This window comes from Dryas octopetala, chromosome 2 (assembly GCF_963921425.1).
Source record: "Dryas octopetala chromosome 2, drDryOcto1.1, whole genome shotgun sequence".
Taxonomy (NCBI): domain Eukaryota; kingdom Viridiplantae; phylum Streptophyta; class Magnoliopsida; order Rosales; family Rosaceae; genus Dryas; species Dryas octopetala.
The window spans coordinates 32,133,555-32,149,946 of NC_141367.1; the positions used below are offsets into that span (position 1 = coordinate 32,133,555).

Consider the following 16,392-nt stretch of genomic DNA (forward strand, 5'->3'; position numbering starts at 1 on the left):
AATCAAATTATTATTAAAGTTATTTATTTATTTTATTATAGTTATATAATTAAATAATTTTTAATTTGATTAATTTTTTATATAAATAATTTTTATAATTAAATCTAAAAAATAAACGATTTGGATTATAAATTTATATTACATAATAAAAATAATAATAAATTAAATAAATTAAAGAATGTAAATAATATTCCTCTTATTTTATATAACTTGTTTAATCATTTTATTTTATGGTAATAATTAATGTGGGTAGAGAAAGACCCTTGGATGATTTTAAAAGGTGTTTTCAGTTTCATACAAGGCAGGAAGAAATTTCATTTTTCGAAAAGTCAAGGGTTGCAATTAAAATGGGGTAATTGAATATTAGTAATTGTTATTTGGAAATGTGTGGATAATTGGGTTTTGATTGGATCCTATAATTATAAGCCACGTTGCTTCACGTGAAGGGTGAGCTGTTGACCAGGTGAACCTACCCACAACATAATATCATTTTGGGATTTATGACTTATGAGCTAGGGGCATGGCTGCCGGCTGATGTGCTATTCATGTAATGGTCTCTCTCTCTTCCTTGAAGCATAGGCAGCCCAATTGTTGCTTACTAGAGGAATTTACAGTCCGTCCCTATTAACCACTCGGGCATCAACCACGAACAATAATTATTGTGTCTATTTCTTTTATCACGCGATTTAACTTATTACGTATTATCATGTTAATAGAGATAAAAAATTTTAAGCTATATGTGTGTTTATTTATCTTATTATGTAACCAAATTCATCATTTACAGTTACATCTCGTTATTAAAGAGATAGACAATGAATACCATATATGTGGCTGTGTATTAGGGTTAATGTTCTATGTGTTAATTGGACCCAAAAAGTTAAGATGTTGGATCAACATTGGACGTGCACATAAAATGTATACAACTTTAATAGGTGATGGAGAAGTTTTTTGTTGCTCTTATTAATGATAACTTATGAGAGGACACTCGTATTTGTGTTTTGAAAAGACAATGCCAAAGAGATAGTATTAGTCATTTTGTTTACTTAAGAATGACTGAAAATCATATATATAATCTTAAATTTTTTATTTTTAAACAAAAATTTAAATAAATCACAAATTTAAAGTTCAACTCTAAAAATGTTGGGAGCCTCAATTTCTTTAGCAAATAAACACAAAAAAAAAAAATTGAAATTAATTTTAGAGGTCTTTCTTCAATTCCCCAACAAATTTTTTCTTAAAAACAAGTAGATAATTTATCCTCAAATTGAAGATTTGAGTTTGGTTAAAATTGTCATAAAATTTTAAACAACATAAAACACAGGAACCAAAAGTGTAGTATACCCATAAAAAATCCAAAATACACAGACCAGATCATTTGTTTTTTCCTCATTTGCAATGTTAATTAATTATAAGGATCTGGTTGCAAAAACTGAAATTATGGAATCAAAATGAAAAATGACAAAAACTATATGGAGCCCCCTATATTAAATTTGTTTTGGTTCTTTTTGTTCAATTTTTTTGAGCTGTAGCCAGAGTCCACATCCATAACTTCCTACCTCAAACCACGTCGTAGCGATTTACATGATCTATAATGGAGGTTCGGTGGCTAAGATTGCACCACAATTATAAGAACAACCATTGACAAAGTGATAATGTCAACGAAGAACATGTCAAACATACAATTATATATCGTACCATGTGGTTTGAGATAACTAAGGAGTTGGCTGGGTTTCTCATGCCATCAAAATGGAATTATTAATTCAACACAACGTGGGTTTACATGCCAACCCATGTGCTAACTCAGCCCAATTATAATAAACAATAGGCCATTGGTCTACCTCACATTGGACACTTGAATATGGAAATTAAATTGGAGAAATTCTTATATCTAGACGTTCAATGTTGGCGATTAATTAACAGGTCAAATGGGTTCACTCAAGGTCAAGGGAAGGACCATCATGCTTGCAAACATTAATTTTGAAAAATGCAGATAGACTGATGACATGACCCATTCAAGTTTGTGTTAAATCAAAAGGGATCAAACTCTTATCATAAGTTTTACTTATTTTTCAACCCTTCCTTATCATTTGCGCTAACCCTACAAGCTTAAATGTTAACATAATTTCGTCAATTAATTGCTTAATCATCAATAATCGGGTCTTACGTCTAGACCTTGACTTGGGATTCATTCAAATATAAGCTTGAAATTTTGATGGTTGTTTGCTCTAATGATCGTAGAGTTCTTTCTAGGATGGTTAACGAAATAGAAGTCTTCAAAAGGATTTGCATATTTTCAAAATTTTAAAAGACATTCCAATTCTGATTCTAAAATTCAGAATTCTCAAATACCTTTATAAAATTCTAAAATTTGTTATCAAATTGCTTAAGACAAACAACACGATCATATCATTATCTTATTTTTTAGTTTTTTCTAATTTACGGGACGAGAAGAGTGAGAGTTAAATTCTTGTTAGAAATGTGGAATAAATCTAGTTAAATTCTAGTTATAAGTCTCCACAGCCATACCCTTACATTAGATGTTGCAACTTGAACAGTCAACCATCATATAAACTCAATAATACATGTATGTTCGGAGGTACATGAGAGTTTCGTAGATGTATGACCAAAGATCGATGTTAAATTTCTATAAATACAAAGAAATTGTAAAAACGCAGGCTTTGTGACTGTTCAGTTTTAATGCATTCATATGTACCTATTGAAAACACTTTCATTTAACCCATACATTTTCTTTTATCAATGTACTGATCCATACATTTATCTAAAGATTAATGAACCAAGATTTAAGCCTTGTTATTAAACTCTAAATGAACCCAACACATTGGACCTTGCAATACATATATATATATATATATATCATCTTGTTGTTCTCCTTGTATTACATATATATAATTCTAAATGAATATGGCTAATCTGTCTGCAGCCCTGCGTTTCCTCCTTGTTGTTCTCATCTTGGACTCTGGTGAATGTCTTGCTTCATTACTTTGGTCTGTAACAAGCTTATATATCATGGCATGTACATTTCTAATGTATTCCATTTGATCCATTGAAACCAAATATGTAGTGTATATGCATAACCAGTACCATATTTATGTATGTTCATAAGATTAGTATTAATTTTTTTGTGAAGTAATGTTACACTCATTAAAATTCCAAACTCCTCCCATCATGCCTTATTTATGTCATGATTTCACTCTAAACACTCTAAAACATTATATGATCTAACTTTGAATGCTCTAAAACTCTAGCTAGCATTTTTAAGTTTGTGTATTCATAAACTTTTGGGTATAACTAATCCAAGTACTTTTTTTCTTTTCTTTCTTAACAATTTGGCAGGAATATTGATGCAGCTCACAATGTGCAAGCTATGCACTGATGGTTTGGGTGCATGTGAGAATGATGATGGTTGCAACTCAGCTTGCACCCTGAAGCATCCTGGTGGTGAAGGATCTTGCCAGCTTGTGGAGTCTACTCTGAAGTTGTGTTACTGCTACTATAATTGTGGTCAGCCTCAGCCACCAATCAAGATATGCAATGATATCGGTTTGGGTGTGTGTGATGAAAATTGCAGTGCAAAGTGCAGAGCCAAACATCCTGGTGGGCAGGGCTCTTGCGGTGGCTTACCCTTCAGTCCCTGTACATGCTTGTACTTGTGTTAGACAAGGCAGGGAGAGATCAATTGGGCCTCAATAATTTTCTCTAGATTTGGGTTTTGTCAAATGATCCTCTTTTAAGAATATGGCCCAAGTTGGTCTGTAGCTAGTTTATTTTGGATTTGGGCTATATTTTGCAGAAAAATTGAATATACACATCAAATAAACAATTATTGTGTCTGTCTCAAATAACAAATTGTATGTTTCTTTATTTATTATCTTAAAAGGGCAATTATTATCTTAAAAGAAATCGCCCTTGACCTATCAGGCTATCATAATCTTGGATTCAGATCCTCTCCGAAATCTTAACACATTTCTTTAACCTCCTTTTTATTTTTAACTTTTTACACATGTGACACTTGTGTTTAAAGTCTAGTTTTCTTAATTGAGAATCTCATCCTCTAAAGTATTTTTTTGTTTTTTTTCCTTATGTGGAGATCTTCTAGAATCTAGATATCTTAGAAATCTTAAACTAAAGCACTTAGCCTTTGCTATATTCTAAATTATTGAGACTATAAATACTCCATATGTCCATAGTGACATGCACTTACAAAATTTTGAACAAGCTACCTACAAGCCATCCTAGAAGATAATGAGCAAGCTTTATTTCCTTCCCCTCGTCGTCATATTAGTGGTGATCGCAGTCGGAACATTTGTGTCGCTGGTAGAGGGAGACGGCTCATGCACCGAAGGTTTGGGTGCTTGCGGGAATGACTGTGACGCACGGTGTCGTTCTAAGCATGGTGCGGAAGAAGAAGCTCAAGGATCTTGTAGTTACGAAATAGAGCCTCCATTGTGTACATGTTACTACAAGTGTGGTCCTCCGCCGAGCCCAGTAGGGCCCAAAAGAGAGTGCACAGGGGGATTAGGTCTGTGCACCCTTGAGTGCAACGATGACTGTTGTAATTCAAAATGTGCTAGCCAATATAACCAGGGTGTTGGTTCTTGTAACACCCTTGGTGCCACCTCCTTGTGTAGTTGCCAGTATGTTTGTAATTGACATGGCTGCTGCTAGCTCATGATCACTATTTGAGATTACTAATAAAACTTCTAAAGGGATTTCAGAGAGCACTAATAATATCATGTTATATAGAGGGAGGCCATTTTTGCACTTATTTTCTAATGTTTTTTATCATTTCTATTTCCAAATATATCCTTCACATAAATCAAATATTTTTACATAATAAAAAAACCAAATATACTCTAGACCCCCAACTTGGTCCTAATAACGAGAAAATTATCGTATGTGAAGGATATATTTTAAAGATATCCTTCACATATGATAATTTTCTCGTATGATTTTAAAGATATTTTTTAGAATTTAGGGTTTCAAAAATTAATGATAATATACGTGTTATAATTTAAGTGAATTGTTAACACCACGTCATTATGTAACGTGGTGTAAATACACAATAATTTCTCACAAATCCAAAAAGTTTAAACATTTTAATTTTTTTTTTTTGTAAATTGTTTTTCTAATAGGCTTTTAGAAAACATTATATGATCTAACTCTGAACGATCTAAAACATTATATGAGCTAACTCTGAACGCTGTAACACTCTAGCATTTTTTAGTTTTGTTTGTGTATTCGTAAACTTTTGGGCATAACTAATCCAAGTACCTTTTTTCTTTTTTTCTTAACAATTTGGCAGGAATATTGATGCAGCTCACAATGTGCAAGCTATGCACTGATGGTTTGATGGTTTGGGTGCATGTGAGAATGATGATGGTTGCAACTCAGCTTGCACCATGAAGCATCCTGGTGGTGAAGGATCTTGCAAGCTTGTGGAGTCTAGTCTCAAGCTGTGTTACTGCTACTACAATTGTGGTCAGCCTTAGCCACCAATCAGGATATGCAATGATATCGGTTTGGGTGTGTGTGATGAAAATTGCAGTGCAGAGCCAAACATCCTGGTGGGCAGGGCTCTTGCGGTGGCTTACCCTCAGTCTCTAGTCTCTGTACATGCTTGTACTTGTGTTAGACAAGGCATAGAGAGACCAATTGGGCCTCAATAATTTTCTCTAGATTTGTGGTTTGTCAAATGAACCTTTTTTAACAATTTGGCCCAAGTTGGTCGGTTGCTAGTTTGTTTTGGATTTGGGCCCCATTTCACAGAAAAATTGAACATGCACATCAAATGGATAATCACCGTCTGTCTCAAGTAACAAATTGCATGTTTTCTTTATTTGATATCTTAAAAAGGTGATTATTATCTTAAAAGAGATTGCCTTTGACATACCATAATCTTAACACATTTCTTTAAACTCCTTTTTATTTATAAATTTTACATATGTGATACTTGTGTTTAAAGTCTAGTTTCCCTAATTGAGAATCTCATCCTCTAGTCTTTTTTTTGCTTTTTTTTTTTTTTTTTCTTATGTGGAGATCTTCTAGAATCTAGATATCTTAGAAATCTTAAACTAAAGCACTTAGCCTTTGCTATATTGTAAATTATTGAGACTATAAATACTTCATATGTCCATAGTGACATGCACTTACTAAGTTTTGAACAAGCTACCTACAAGCCTACAAGATAATGACCAAGCTTTATTTCCTTCCCCTCGTCCTCATATTAGTGATGATTGCAGTTGGAACATTTGTGTCACCGGTAGAGGGAGACGGCTCATGCTCCGAAGGTTTGGGTGCTTGCGGGAATGACTGTGACGCACGGTGTCGTTCTCAGCATGGTGCGGAAGAAGAAGCTCAAGGGTCTTGTAGTACCGAAATACTGCCTCCATTGTGTACATGTTACTACAAGTGTGGTCCTCCGCCGAGCCCAGAAGGGCCCAAAAGAGAGTGCACAGGGGTATTAGGTCAGTGCACCCTCGAGTGCAACGATGACTGTTGTAATTCAAAATGTGCTAGCCAATGGGACCAGGCTGTTGGTTCTTGTAACACCCTTCGTGGCAGTGGCACCCCCTTGTGTCCCAAAAGAGAGTGCACAGGGGTATTAGGTCAGTGCACCCTCAAGTGCAACGATGACTGTTGTAATTCAAAATGTGCTAGCCAACATGACCAGGCTGTTGGTTCTTGTAACACCCTTAGTGGCAGTGGCACCCCCTTGTGTACTTGCCAGTATGTTTGTGATTGACATGGCTGCTGCTAGCTCATGATCACTATTTGAGATTACTAATAAAATTCTAAAACCAAATACACCTAGAACCTAAAATTTTTTCTATGTAACCGATATACCGTTATGTGGTATAATCAATCCAATGTATATATGGTATAACCAATCCAACATGTAAAAATATTATTGGACGTCATATTTATCATTATAAGGTATAATATTAATAATATTAATCCATATTATAACACATATATTAATTACACTTAAATCCTAATAGCAAAAAAATTAATATATATAATCGTAACACTATATCACATAATGACAGGATACCAATTCAATTAGATTATAACACGTGTACGATTTTAACCGTAGTTTTTAGAGATTAGGGTTTTAAAAATTAATGATAACACTCGTGTTGCAATTTAAGTAAATTAATAACATTATATTATTATGCCACGTAGTGTAACGTTACACACAATAATTTCTCACAAATCCAAAAAAGTTTCAATCATTTTAATTGTTTTTGTAAATTGTTTTTCTAATAGACTTCTAGAAATCATTCTACAACACCTTAAAACAAAACCAACCCTAATGAATATGAAATTACATAAGAAAAAAATATTGTGACAAAATTCTTTTCAAATCCGGGTATTCGAATAACAAGTAACCAAAAGACCAACAAGGAAATGTAACAATCAGTTGTATAAAGCATAAAAGAACAATCCTGATTTTTTTCAAGTACAGAAGCACACATCATCATCCTCAAAACATCATCAAAAAATAACCAATGCACCATAGATGAACATATAAAATTTAAGAAGTTCAAACATGAATACGCCTATATTGCAAACAAAAGGTTGCTAACAATGTCACAAAACAAAACTGATAAAACTACCAATATAATTCCAACGCCGATCAACAAAAATCTTCCACCAGACAAAACATAGAAGGAAACACATCAGAATCTTCTCTCTTATTGCACTCATTTTCCTCCCTAGTCTCATCCATGAGTCTAACAAAAGACAACAGGTAAACACCAAAATAAAATGGACTAACAAAAAGTCTTAGGATTTTAAAGCAGTAGATCACTGTGACACACCGAGCCACTTTGTGAAGTTCTCGAACTCAGTGTAATCGCTGTCTGAGATCATCGTTTGGTACCATGCCTTACCAGCTGCCTTGATTTTACAAGCTTCCTCCTGAATCAGAACAAATTAACATTAAGTACATTATCACACATGCCCATATAACAGGGAGTACACAACAATTTAAAGAAAATCAACAGAAACTGAGCATGGATGCATAAATGATGAAAAGCAGAACCAAAAGAAGGAACCACAACAATTATGAAATGGGATTGACATATGAAACCAGAAATCACAAAATTTTTGATTAAATCATTTTCCAACTATATTACGGATGAATCTAAATCAAGAAGTAAAACAAATTGTAATAAAGATGAGCACTAGAAATACAATCAAGCTTCACAGAAAGTACCTGGCCAAAAGAAAAAAAGCTTCACAGAAAGTAAGCACCAATTAAAAATGAAAAGACCAAAATGTTCTAAATCCAAAAACAGCCTACCAACTATACAATCATGCCCAACATCTACCATACAATCAAAACCAATTAAACATAAGAATAAAAAAACATAAAAACAAGTTTGGACAGGTTTTAAAATAAAACACATTGCCTAACCTTAGTATGAAGGAATCAAAACAATTAAACATATAAACAAAGGCATCATCAAGAAAATCATATAATATAAAATTATAAACTTCCCAAACATAATATAAAGTAATCTAAATCAAGAAATGACACATAATTGCACCACACAATACTAGAAATGCAATGAAGCTTCACTTCACAAAAATCCAGCATCCATCAAAAATGAAAAAAGAACCAAGATTTCCTAAAACTAAAGACAGACTACCAATTGAACAATCATAAGCATCATCAAATTCCAGCTAAACAATCATACCCATCATCTAATTCCAATTAAACAATCATACCCATCATCTAATTTAGCATCAAAACCAATTAAACACAAACAATAACATAGAAATGAACAAGTTGGGACTGATTGACTACCTTAGAAATGGGCTTCCTCTTTTTGTCGAGCTTCTCCTTCTTAGCCTTGACACGCTCTGCCTCAGCCAACAGGGCCATTCTCCTCGCAGTCTTAGCATACGGGTTCAACTTGAGCAAGGTGTTGAGGTTCTTGAGCGGGTTCTTCTTCAGTGGCGCCCTCTTCACGTCCTTCTTGATCGGCCTCACAACCGACTGAACCTCATCCGAGTTGATGATCCTCGCCAGGTCAGCATTGACCATCTTGGACCTCGGCAGCACGTACCCCTTCTTCTTCTCCGAGGCTTTCTCGAACGACCCGTAAATCGAGTCCAGCTTCTCAAATGCCGATTTGGTCCAGATCACGAACCGACCCAAATGCCCACCAGGAGCAAGCTTCAGCAGGTTAAGCCTCTCCACATTGACAATATCAACTCCGGGAATGTTGCGGAACGCCTTCACGAGCTTCGCTCCCTCACTTCCGTACACAATCAGCGGACCCTTGCGATTGATATATCGCCGGTTCCTCATCTTCCCCTTTCCGGGTCGAATCGCGTGGCTGTCCTTGGCCTTCTCGGCGTCCGCATAAGCCCCGATCTGCTTCAGCACCTTGATAGCCGCCGAGGTCTTCTCAACACTCTCAGCCGAGTCAGAGATAACCAGGGGCAATTCGGGAACAGTCTCGATTTTGTGCCCACGAGCAAGAACCAGAGACGGAACCGCCGAAGCCGCAATGGCCGAAACGACGGCGTAACGCTTCTGGTTGACGTTGATCTTGCGGTGCCAGCGGCGCCAGATCTTGGTGGGTGCAAACATGCGGCCGCCACGACACATGTTTCCAAACGCTCCCTGGCCGGCACGGTGGGTCCCGCCGCCGGGGACACGTGGAATACGGGACACGGCGCGTCCGGTACCCCAGGATTCGGCGGAGGTTTGATGACCGGCTTTCTTCGAGACGGCGTAGGGCTGTCGGCTGTTCTTGGAGATGTTGGAGTGGACGAAGGTCACGATGTCGGGTCGGATCGAGGCTTTCATAACGTCAGGCAGAGGGAGGGTGTGGGACTGGTCGGTGGCCATGTCGCCGTCCAGGGATTGGACCGTGACCAGAGGACGCGCGGCGGCGGCGGCGGCCATTTCAGGGAGTGGGGAGTGGTAGAGAGACTGTAAGGGAGACAGAGAGAGAGGGTGCGGTTTTGGTGCTGAGAGTAGGAGTTAGGGTTTTGTATTCGTTTTATAGTGTAAACGTGTAATGTTAGGGTTTCAGTGTATTTTTTTTTTTTTTTTAAATGCAAGAGGGAGAGTTGATGCCTATATTGGGCTGCGGTGCCCAACCCAACATGAGCTAACCAGGTATTGGGCTTATGATATGGGATTTGGACTTTTAAGAATAATGTGTACGGCCCAAACCTACAAGTATCGAGCAAGAGTGCAGATCAAAAAGAAAAAATCTAGAAAACATCAAGTAGACCAAAAAATAAAATAAAAAAGATAAAATCTAGAAATAGTGTTATTTGGTTTAGCAAGATCTAATTTTAAAAAGAAAAAAAAACACCGGTAAAAATTCAAAGTTGTAGTAATAACCGACTTGTTCATTGCTATTTCACTTTTTTTCTTTTTTTATGAATGGACCTTTCATTTCATAACTTAAGAATATAATGTATAAATATTTAAAATCTCTCAAGTTACTAACTGAAATTATTAAGGAACGACTTGAGATGCCCTAAGGACTAACTTTAGATGCTGTAAGAAACGACTTGAGAAACTCTAGGATATAACTTGGGAAGCATCAAAACATGAATTACAATGTCACTATGTAAAATTTAAAATGCACCAAGGGTATAAACATTTAAAATTTCTCGAGTTACGAATGAAAATTCTTAAGAAACGATTTGGGATGTCTTAAGGAACGACTTGAGAAATTCTAGGGTATGACTTGGGAAGCGTCAAAACAGAACTTGGAATATCACTAGGTACAATTTGAAATGCAAGAAGGGTATAAACATTTAAAATTTATCGAGTTACGAATTGAAATGTTGAAGAAACAACTTGGAATGCCCTAAGAAACGACTTTAGATGCCATAAGGAACGACTTGAGAAACTCTAGGCTGTGATTTGGGAAGCGTCAAAACATGACTTTGAATGTCACTAGATACAATTTGTAATGCCTCAAGGGTATAAACATTCAAAATCCCTGGAGATATAAACTAAAATTCTCAATGAACGATTTGGGATGCCCTAAGGAACGACTTAAGATGCCTTAAGGAACGACTTGAGAAATTCTAGGGTATAACTTGGGAAGCGTCAAAACATGACTTTAAATGTCATTAGGTACAATTTGAAATGCACTAATGGTATAAATATTTAAAATCATTCGAGTTACGAATTGAAATTCTTAAGGATCGACTAGAGATTCTCTAAGGAACGACTTGAGATGCCTTAAGGAACGACTTGAGAAACTCTAGAGTATGACTTGGGAAGCGTCAAAACATGACTTCGAATGTCACTAGATACAATTTGAAATGCACCAAGGGTATAAACATTTAAAATTCCTCGAATTAGGAACTCAAATTCTTAAGGAACGACTTAGGATGCCTTAAGGAACGACTTGAGATGCCCTAAGGAACGACTTAAAAAACTTTAGGGTATGACTTAGGAAACGTCAAAACATGACTTGAAATGTCACTAGGTACAATTTCAAATGCACCAAGGGTATAAATATTTAAAATCCCTCGAGTTACAAACTGAAATTCTTAAAGAACGACTTGGGATGCCCTAAGTACTGACTTTAAATGCCCTAAGGAACGACTTTAGAAACTCTAAGGTATGACTTGGGAAGCATCAAAACATGACTTACAATGTCACTAGGTACAATTTGAAATGCACCAAAGGTATAAACATTTAAAATCCCTCAAGTTACGAACTGAAATTCTTAAGGAACGACTTGAGATGCCCTAAGGAACGACTTGAGAAACTCTAGGATATGATTTAGGAAGCGTCAAAACATGACTTGAAATATCACTAGGAACAATTTGAAATGCATCAAGGTTATAAACATTTAAAATTTATCGAGTTACGAGCTGAAATTCTGAAGGAACAACTTGAAATACCCTAAGGAACGACTTGAGTGCCCTAAAGCACGACTTGAGAAACTCTAGGGTATGACTTGGGAAGCGTCAAACCATGACTTTGAATGTCACTAGGTACAATTTGAAATGCACCAAGGGTATAAAAATTTAAAATCTCTCTAGTTACAAACTGAAATTCTTAGGGAACGACTTGAGATACCCTAATGAACGACTTGAGATGTCTGAATGAACGACTTTAGAAACTCTAGGGTATGACTTGAGAAACGTCAAAACATAACTTATAATGTTAGTATGTACAATTTGAAATGCACATAGAGTATAAAGATTTAAAATCTCTCGAGTTATGAACTGAAGTTATTAAGGAACGACTTGAGATGCCCTAAGGAACAACTTAAGAAACTATAGGGTGTGACTTGGGAAGCGTCAAAACATGACTTGGAATGTCATTAGGTACAATTTGAAATGCACCAAGGATATAAACATTTAAAATCCCTGGAGATACGAACTAAAATTTTCAAAGAACGATTTGGGATGTCCTATGTAACGACTTAAAATGTCTTAAGGAACAACTTAAGAAACTCTAGGGTATAACTTGGGAAACATCAAAACATGACGTTGAATGTCATTAGGTAAAATTTGAAATGCACTAAAGGTATAAACATTTAAAATCACTCGAATTAAAAACTGAAATTCTTAAAGAACGATTTGAGATGCTCTAAGAAACGACTTGAGAAACTTTAAGATATGACTTGGAATGTCACTAGGTACAATTTCAAATAAACCAAAGGTATAAATATTTAAAATCCCTCGAGTTATCAACTGAAATTCTTAAGGAACGAATTGAGATACCCTAAGGACTGACTTTAGATGTTGTAAGGAACGACTTGAGAAACTCTAGAGTATAGCTCGGAAAACATCACAACATCACTTACAATGTCACTATGTAAAATTTGAAATGCACAAAGGGTATAAACATTTTAAATCCCTCGAGTTACGAACGAAAATTCTTAAAGAACGACTTGAGATGCCCTAATGAACAACTTGAGAAACTTTAGACTATGACTTGAGAAGCGTCAAAACATGATTTGGAATATCACTAGGTACAATTTGAAATGCATGATGGATATAAACATTTAAAATTTATCGAGTTACGAACTGAAATGTTGAAGGAACGACTTGGAATGCCCTAAGAAACGACTTGAGATGCCCTAAGGAACGACTTGAAAAACTCTAGGCTGTGATTTGGGAAGTGTCAAAACATGACTTTGAATGTCACTAGATACAATTTGTAATGTACCAAGGGTATAAACATTTAAAATCTCTGGAGATATAAACTAAAATTCTCAATGAACGATTTGGAATGCCCTAAAGAACGACTTAAGATGCCTTAAGGAACGACTTGAGAAATTCTAGGGTATAACTTGAGAAGCGTCAAAATATGACTTTGAATGTCATTAGGTATAATTTGAAATGCACTAATGGTATAAATATTTAAAATCACTCGAGTTACGAATTGAAATTCTTAAGGATCGACTAGAGATTCTCTAAGGAACGACTTGAGATGCCCTAAGGAACGACTTGAGAAACTCTAGGATATGATTTAGGAAGCATCAAAACATGACTTCGAATGTCACTAGATACAATTTGAAATGCACCAAGGGTATAAACATTTAAAATCCCTCAAGTTAGAAACTCAAATTCTTAAGGAACGAATTAGGATGCCTTTAAGGAACGAATTAGGATGCCTTTAAGGAACGACTTGAGATGCCCTAAGTAACGACTTGAAAAACTCTAGGGTATGACTTGGGAAACGTCAAAACATGACTTGAAATGTCACTAGGTACAATTTCAAATGCACCAAGGGTATAAATATTTAAAATCCCTCGAGTTACGAACTGAAATTCTTAAGGAACGACTTGAGATGCCCTAAGGACTGACTTTAGATGTCGTAAGGAACGACTTTAGAAACTCTAGGGTATGACTTGGGAAGCATCAAAACATGACTTACAATGTCACTAGGTACAATTTGAAATGCACCAAAGGTATAAACATTTAAAATCCCTCAAGTTACGAATTGAAATTCTTAAGGAACGACTTGAGATGCCCTAAGGAACAACTTGAGAAACTTTATGATATGACTTAGAAAGCGTCAAAACATGACTTGAAATATCACTAGAAACAATTTGAAATGCATCAAGAGTATAAACATTTAAAATTTATCGAGTTACGAGCTGAAATTATTAAGGAACAACTTGAAATGCCTTAAGGAACAACTTAAGATGCCCTAAGGCACGACTTGAGAAACTCTAGGGTATGACTTGGAAAGCGTCAAACCATGACTTTGAATGTCATTAGGTACAATTTGAAATGCACCAAGGGTATAAAAATTTAAAATCTCTCTAGTTACAAACTGAAATTCTTAGGGAACGACTTAAGATACCCTAAGTAACGACTTAAGATGTCCGAATGAACGACTTTAGAAACTCTAGGGTATGACTTGAGAAACGTCAAAACATAACTTGGAATGTTAGTATGTACAATTTGAAATGCACACAGGGTATAAACATTTAAAATCTCTCGAGTTATGAACTGAAGTTTTTAAGGAACGACTTGAAATGCCCTAATGAACGACTTGAGAAACTATAGGGTGTGACTTGGGAAGCGTCAAAACATGACTTGGAATGTCATTAGGTACAATTTGAAATGCACCAAAGATATAAACATTTAAAATCTCTGGAGATACGAACTAAAATTCTCAAGGAACGATTTAAGATGCCCTATGGAACGACTTAAGATGTCTTAAGGAACAACTTAAGAAACTCTAGGGTATAACTTGGGAAACATTAAAACATGACTTTGAATGTCATTAGGTACAATTTGAAATGCACCAAAGGTATAAACATTTAAAATCACTCGAATTAGAAACTGAAATTCTTAAGGAACGATTTAGGATGCCCTAAGGAATGACTTGAGATGCTCAAAGGAACGACTTGAGAAACTCTAGGGTATGACTTGGATTGTCACTAGGTACAATTTCAAATAAACCAAGGGTATAAATATTTAAAATCCCTCGAGTTACTAACTGAAATTCTTAAGGAACGACTTGGGATGCCCTAAGGACTGACTTTAAATGCTGTAAGGAACGACTTGAGAAACTCTAGGGTATGACTTAAGAAGCATCAAAAGATCACTTACAATGTCACTATGTAAAATTTGAAATGCACCAAGGGTATAAACATTTAAAATCCCTCGAGTTACGAACGAAAATTTTTAAGGAACGACTTGAAAAACTCTAGGGTATGACTTGGGAAGCGCCAAAACAGGACTTGGAATATCATTATGTACAATTTGAAATGCACGAAGGGTATAAATATTTAAAATTTATCGAGTTACGAACTCAAATGCTGAAAGAACGACTTGGAATGCCCTAAGAAACGACTTGAGCTGCCCTAAGGAAGGACTTGAGATGCCCTAAGGAAGGACTTGAGAAACTCTAGGGTGTGATTTGGGAAAAGTCAAAACATGACTTGGAATGTCACTAGATATAATTTGTAATGCATCAAGGGTATAAACATTTAAAATCTCTAGAGATATGAATCAAGCAATTTAGAATCAAGTCGAGATACAACCGCATCGCAAATTGAATTCTTGATTCAGTTCAACCAAATTCATTCAAACACCTTACCCAAATAAAATCCCACTTTTCCAATGGGTCATTTATTCATTGGAAATCCCAAATCTTGAACTACAAGTTGGCTTGATAGTTGATCCCCTCAAAAGGGTACATAGACAACTTGGGAATCATCCTAAGTGCAACCAAAAATTCAAACATACTAACACATCTCATCTTGGAATCAAAGGGTCTTCCCTTGTACAAAGAGATTGTAATTAAGAGATTCACTTCATCTTGAATGGATAGTAAACTAATTAGATATTTATTTATCACATTTTTATTCAACACTAACCTAATAGCTAGTTGTTAGAGTAGAATTTTGGGAGATAATAAACCAAAATGGCTAGGGAGGAGGAGATGGTAATCTCTTGGATATTGTCAGACCATACATAGTTGAATTAGAGATAAGGCTGTTTCCAAGGGTAAAAATTTGGAGGCTCGAGATGGCGGCCTCATTGACCTATCTTAAAAGCTTATGTGCACAACATTTTTATATAAAAATTATCAATTTGAAAAACACAATGATATCTAGCAAATATAACATAATGTTATAAGTAATCTTTGAAATCCCTCTTAGAATTTTATTTGTATTCTTAAAAGTTGATGATGAGCTAGCATTGAGCAGCCATGTCAATTACAAACATAATGACAATTACACAACGAGGTGCCCCCAAATGTGGTACAAAAACCAACACCCTGGTTGTATTGGGTAGCACAATTTGAATTACAACAGTCATCGTTGCACTCAAGGGTGCACCGACCCAATCCTGCAGTGCACTCCCTTTTGGGTCCTACTGGGCTCGGCAAAGGACCACACTTGTAGT

At 35.7% G+C, this 16,392-nt stretch overlaps 1 protein-coding gene across 1 annotated transcript; it reads right to left on the bottom strand.

Moving 5' to 3' along the window:
• Positions 1–7,512: 7,512 nt before the first annotated feature.
• LOC147295808 (large ribosomal subunit protein uL4) lies at positions 7,513–10,055 on the bottom strand. Its single transcript, XM_086234183.1, has 2 exons — positions 8,834–10,055; positions 7,513–7,941 (listed from the first exon to the last, which is right to left on the bottom strand). Exons 1-2 carry the CDS (start codon positions 9,941–9,943, stop codon positions 7,828–7,830), a joined length of 1,224 nt encoding a protein of 407 aa, XP_086090309.1. The 5' UTR covers positions 9,944–10,055; the 3' UTR covers positions 7,513–7,827.
• Between the last annotated feature and the right edge of the window lie 6,337 nt (positions 10,056–16,392).

Excerpts from the sequence above, each read along its gene's own strand:
- LOC147295808 (XM_086234183.1), bottom strand. The coding sequence starts at position 9,943 with ATGGCCGCCGCCGCCGCCGCGCGTCCTCTGGTCACGGTCCAATCCCTG. Across the intron at positions 7,942-8,833 it reads AGAGGAAGCCCATTTCTAAG|GAGGAAGCTTGTAAAATCAA; the intron begins GTAGTCAATCAG and ends GTTCTGATTCAG.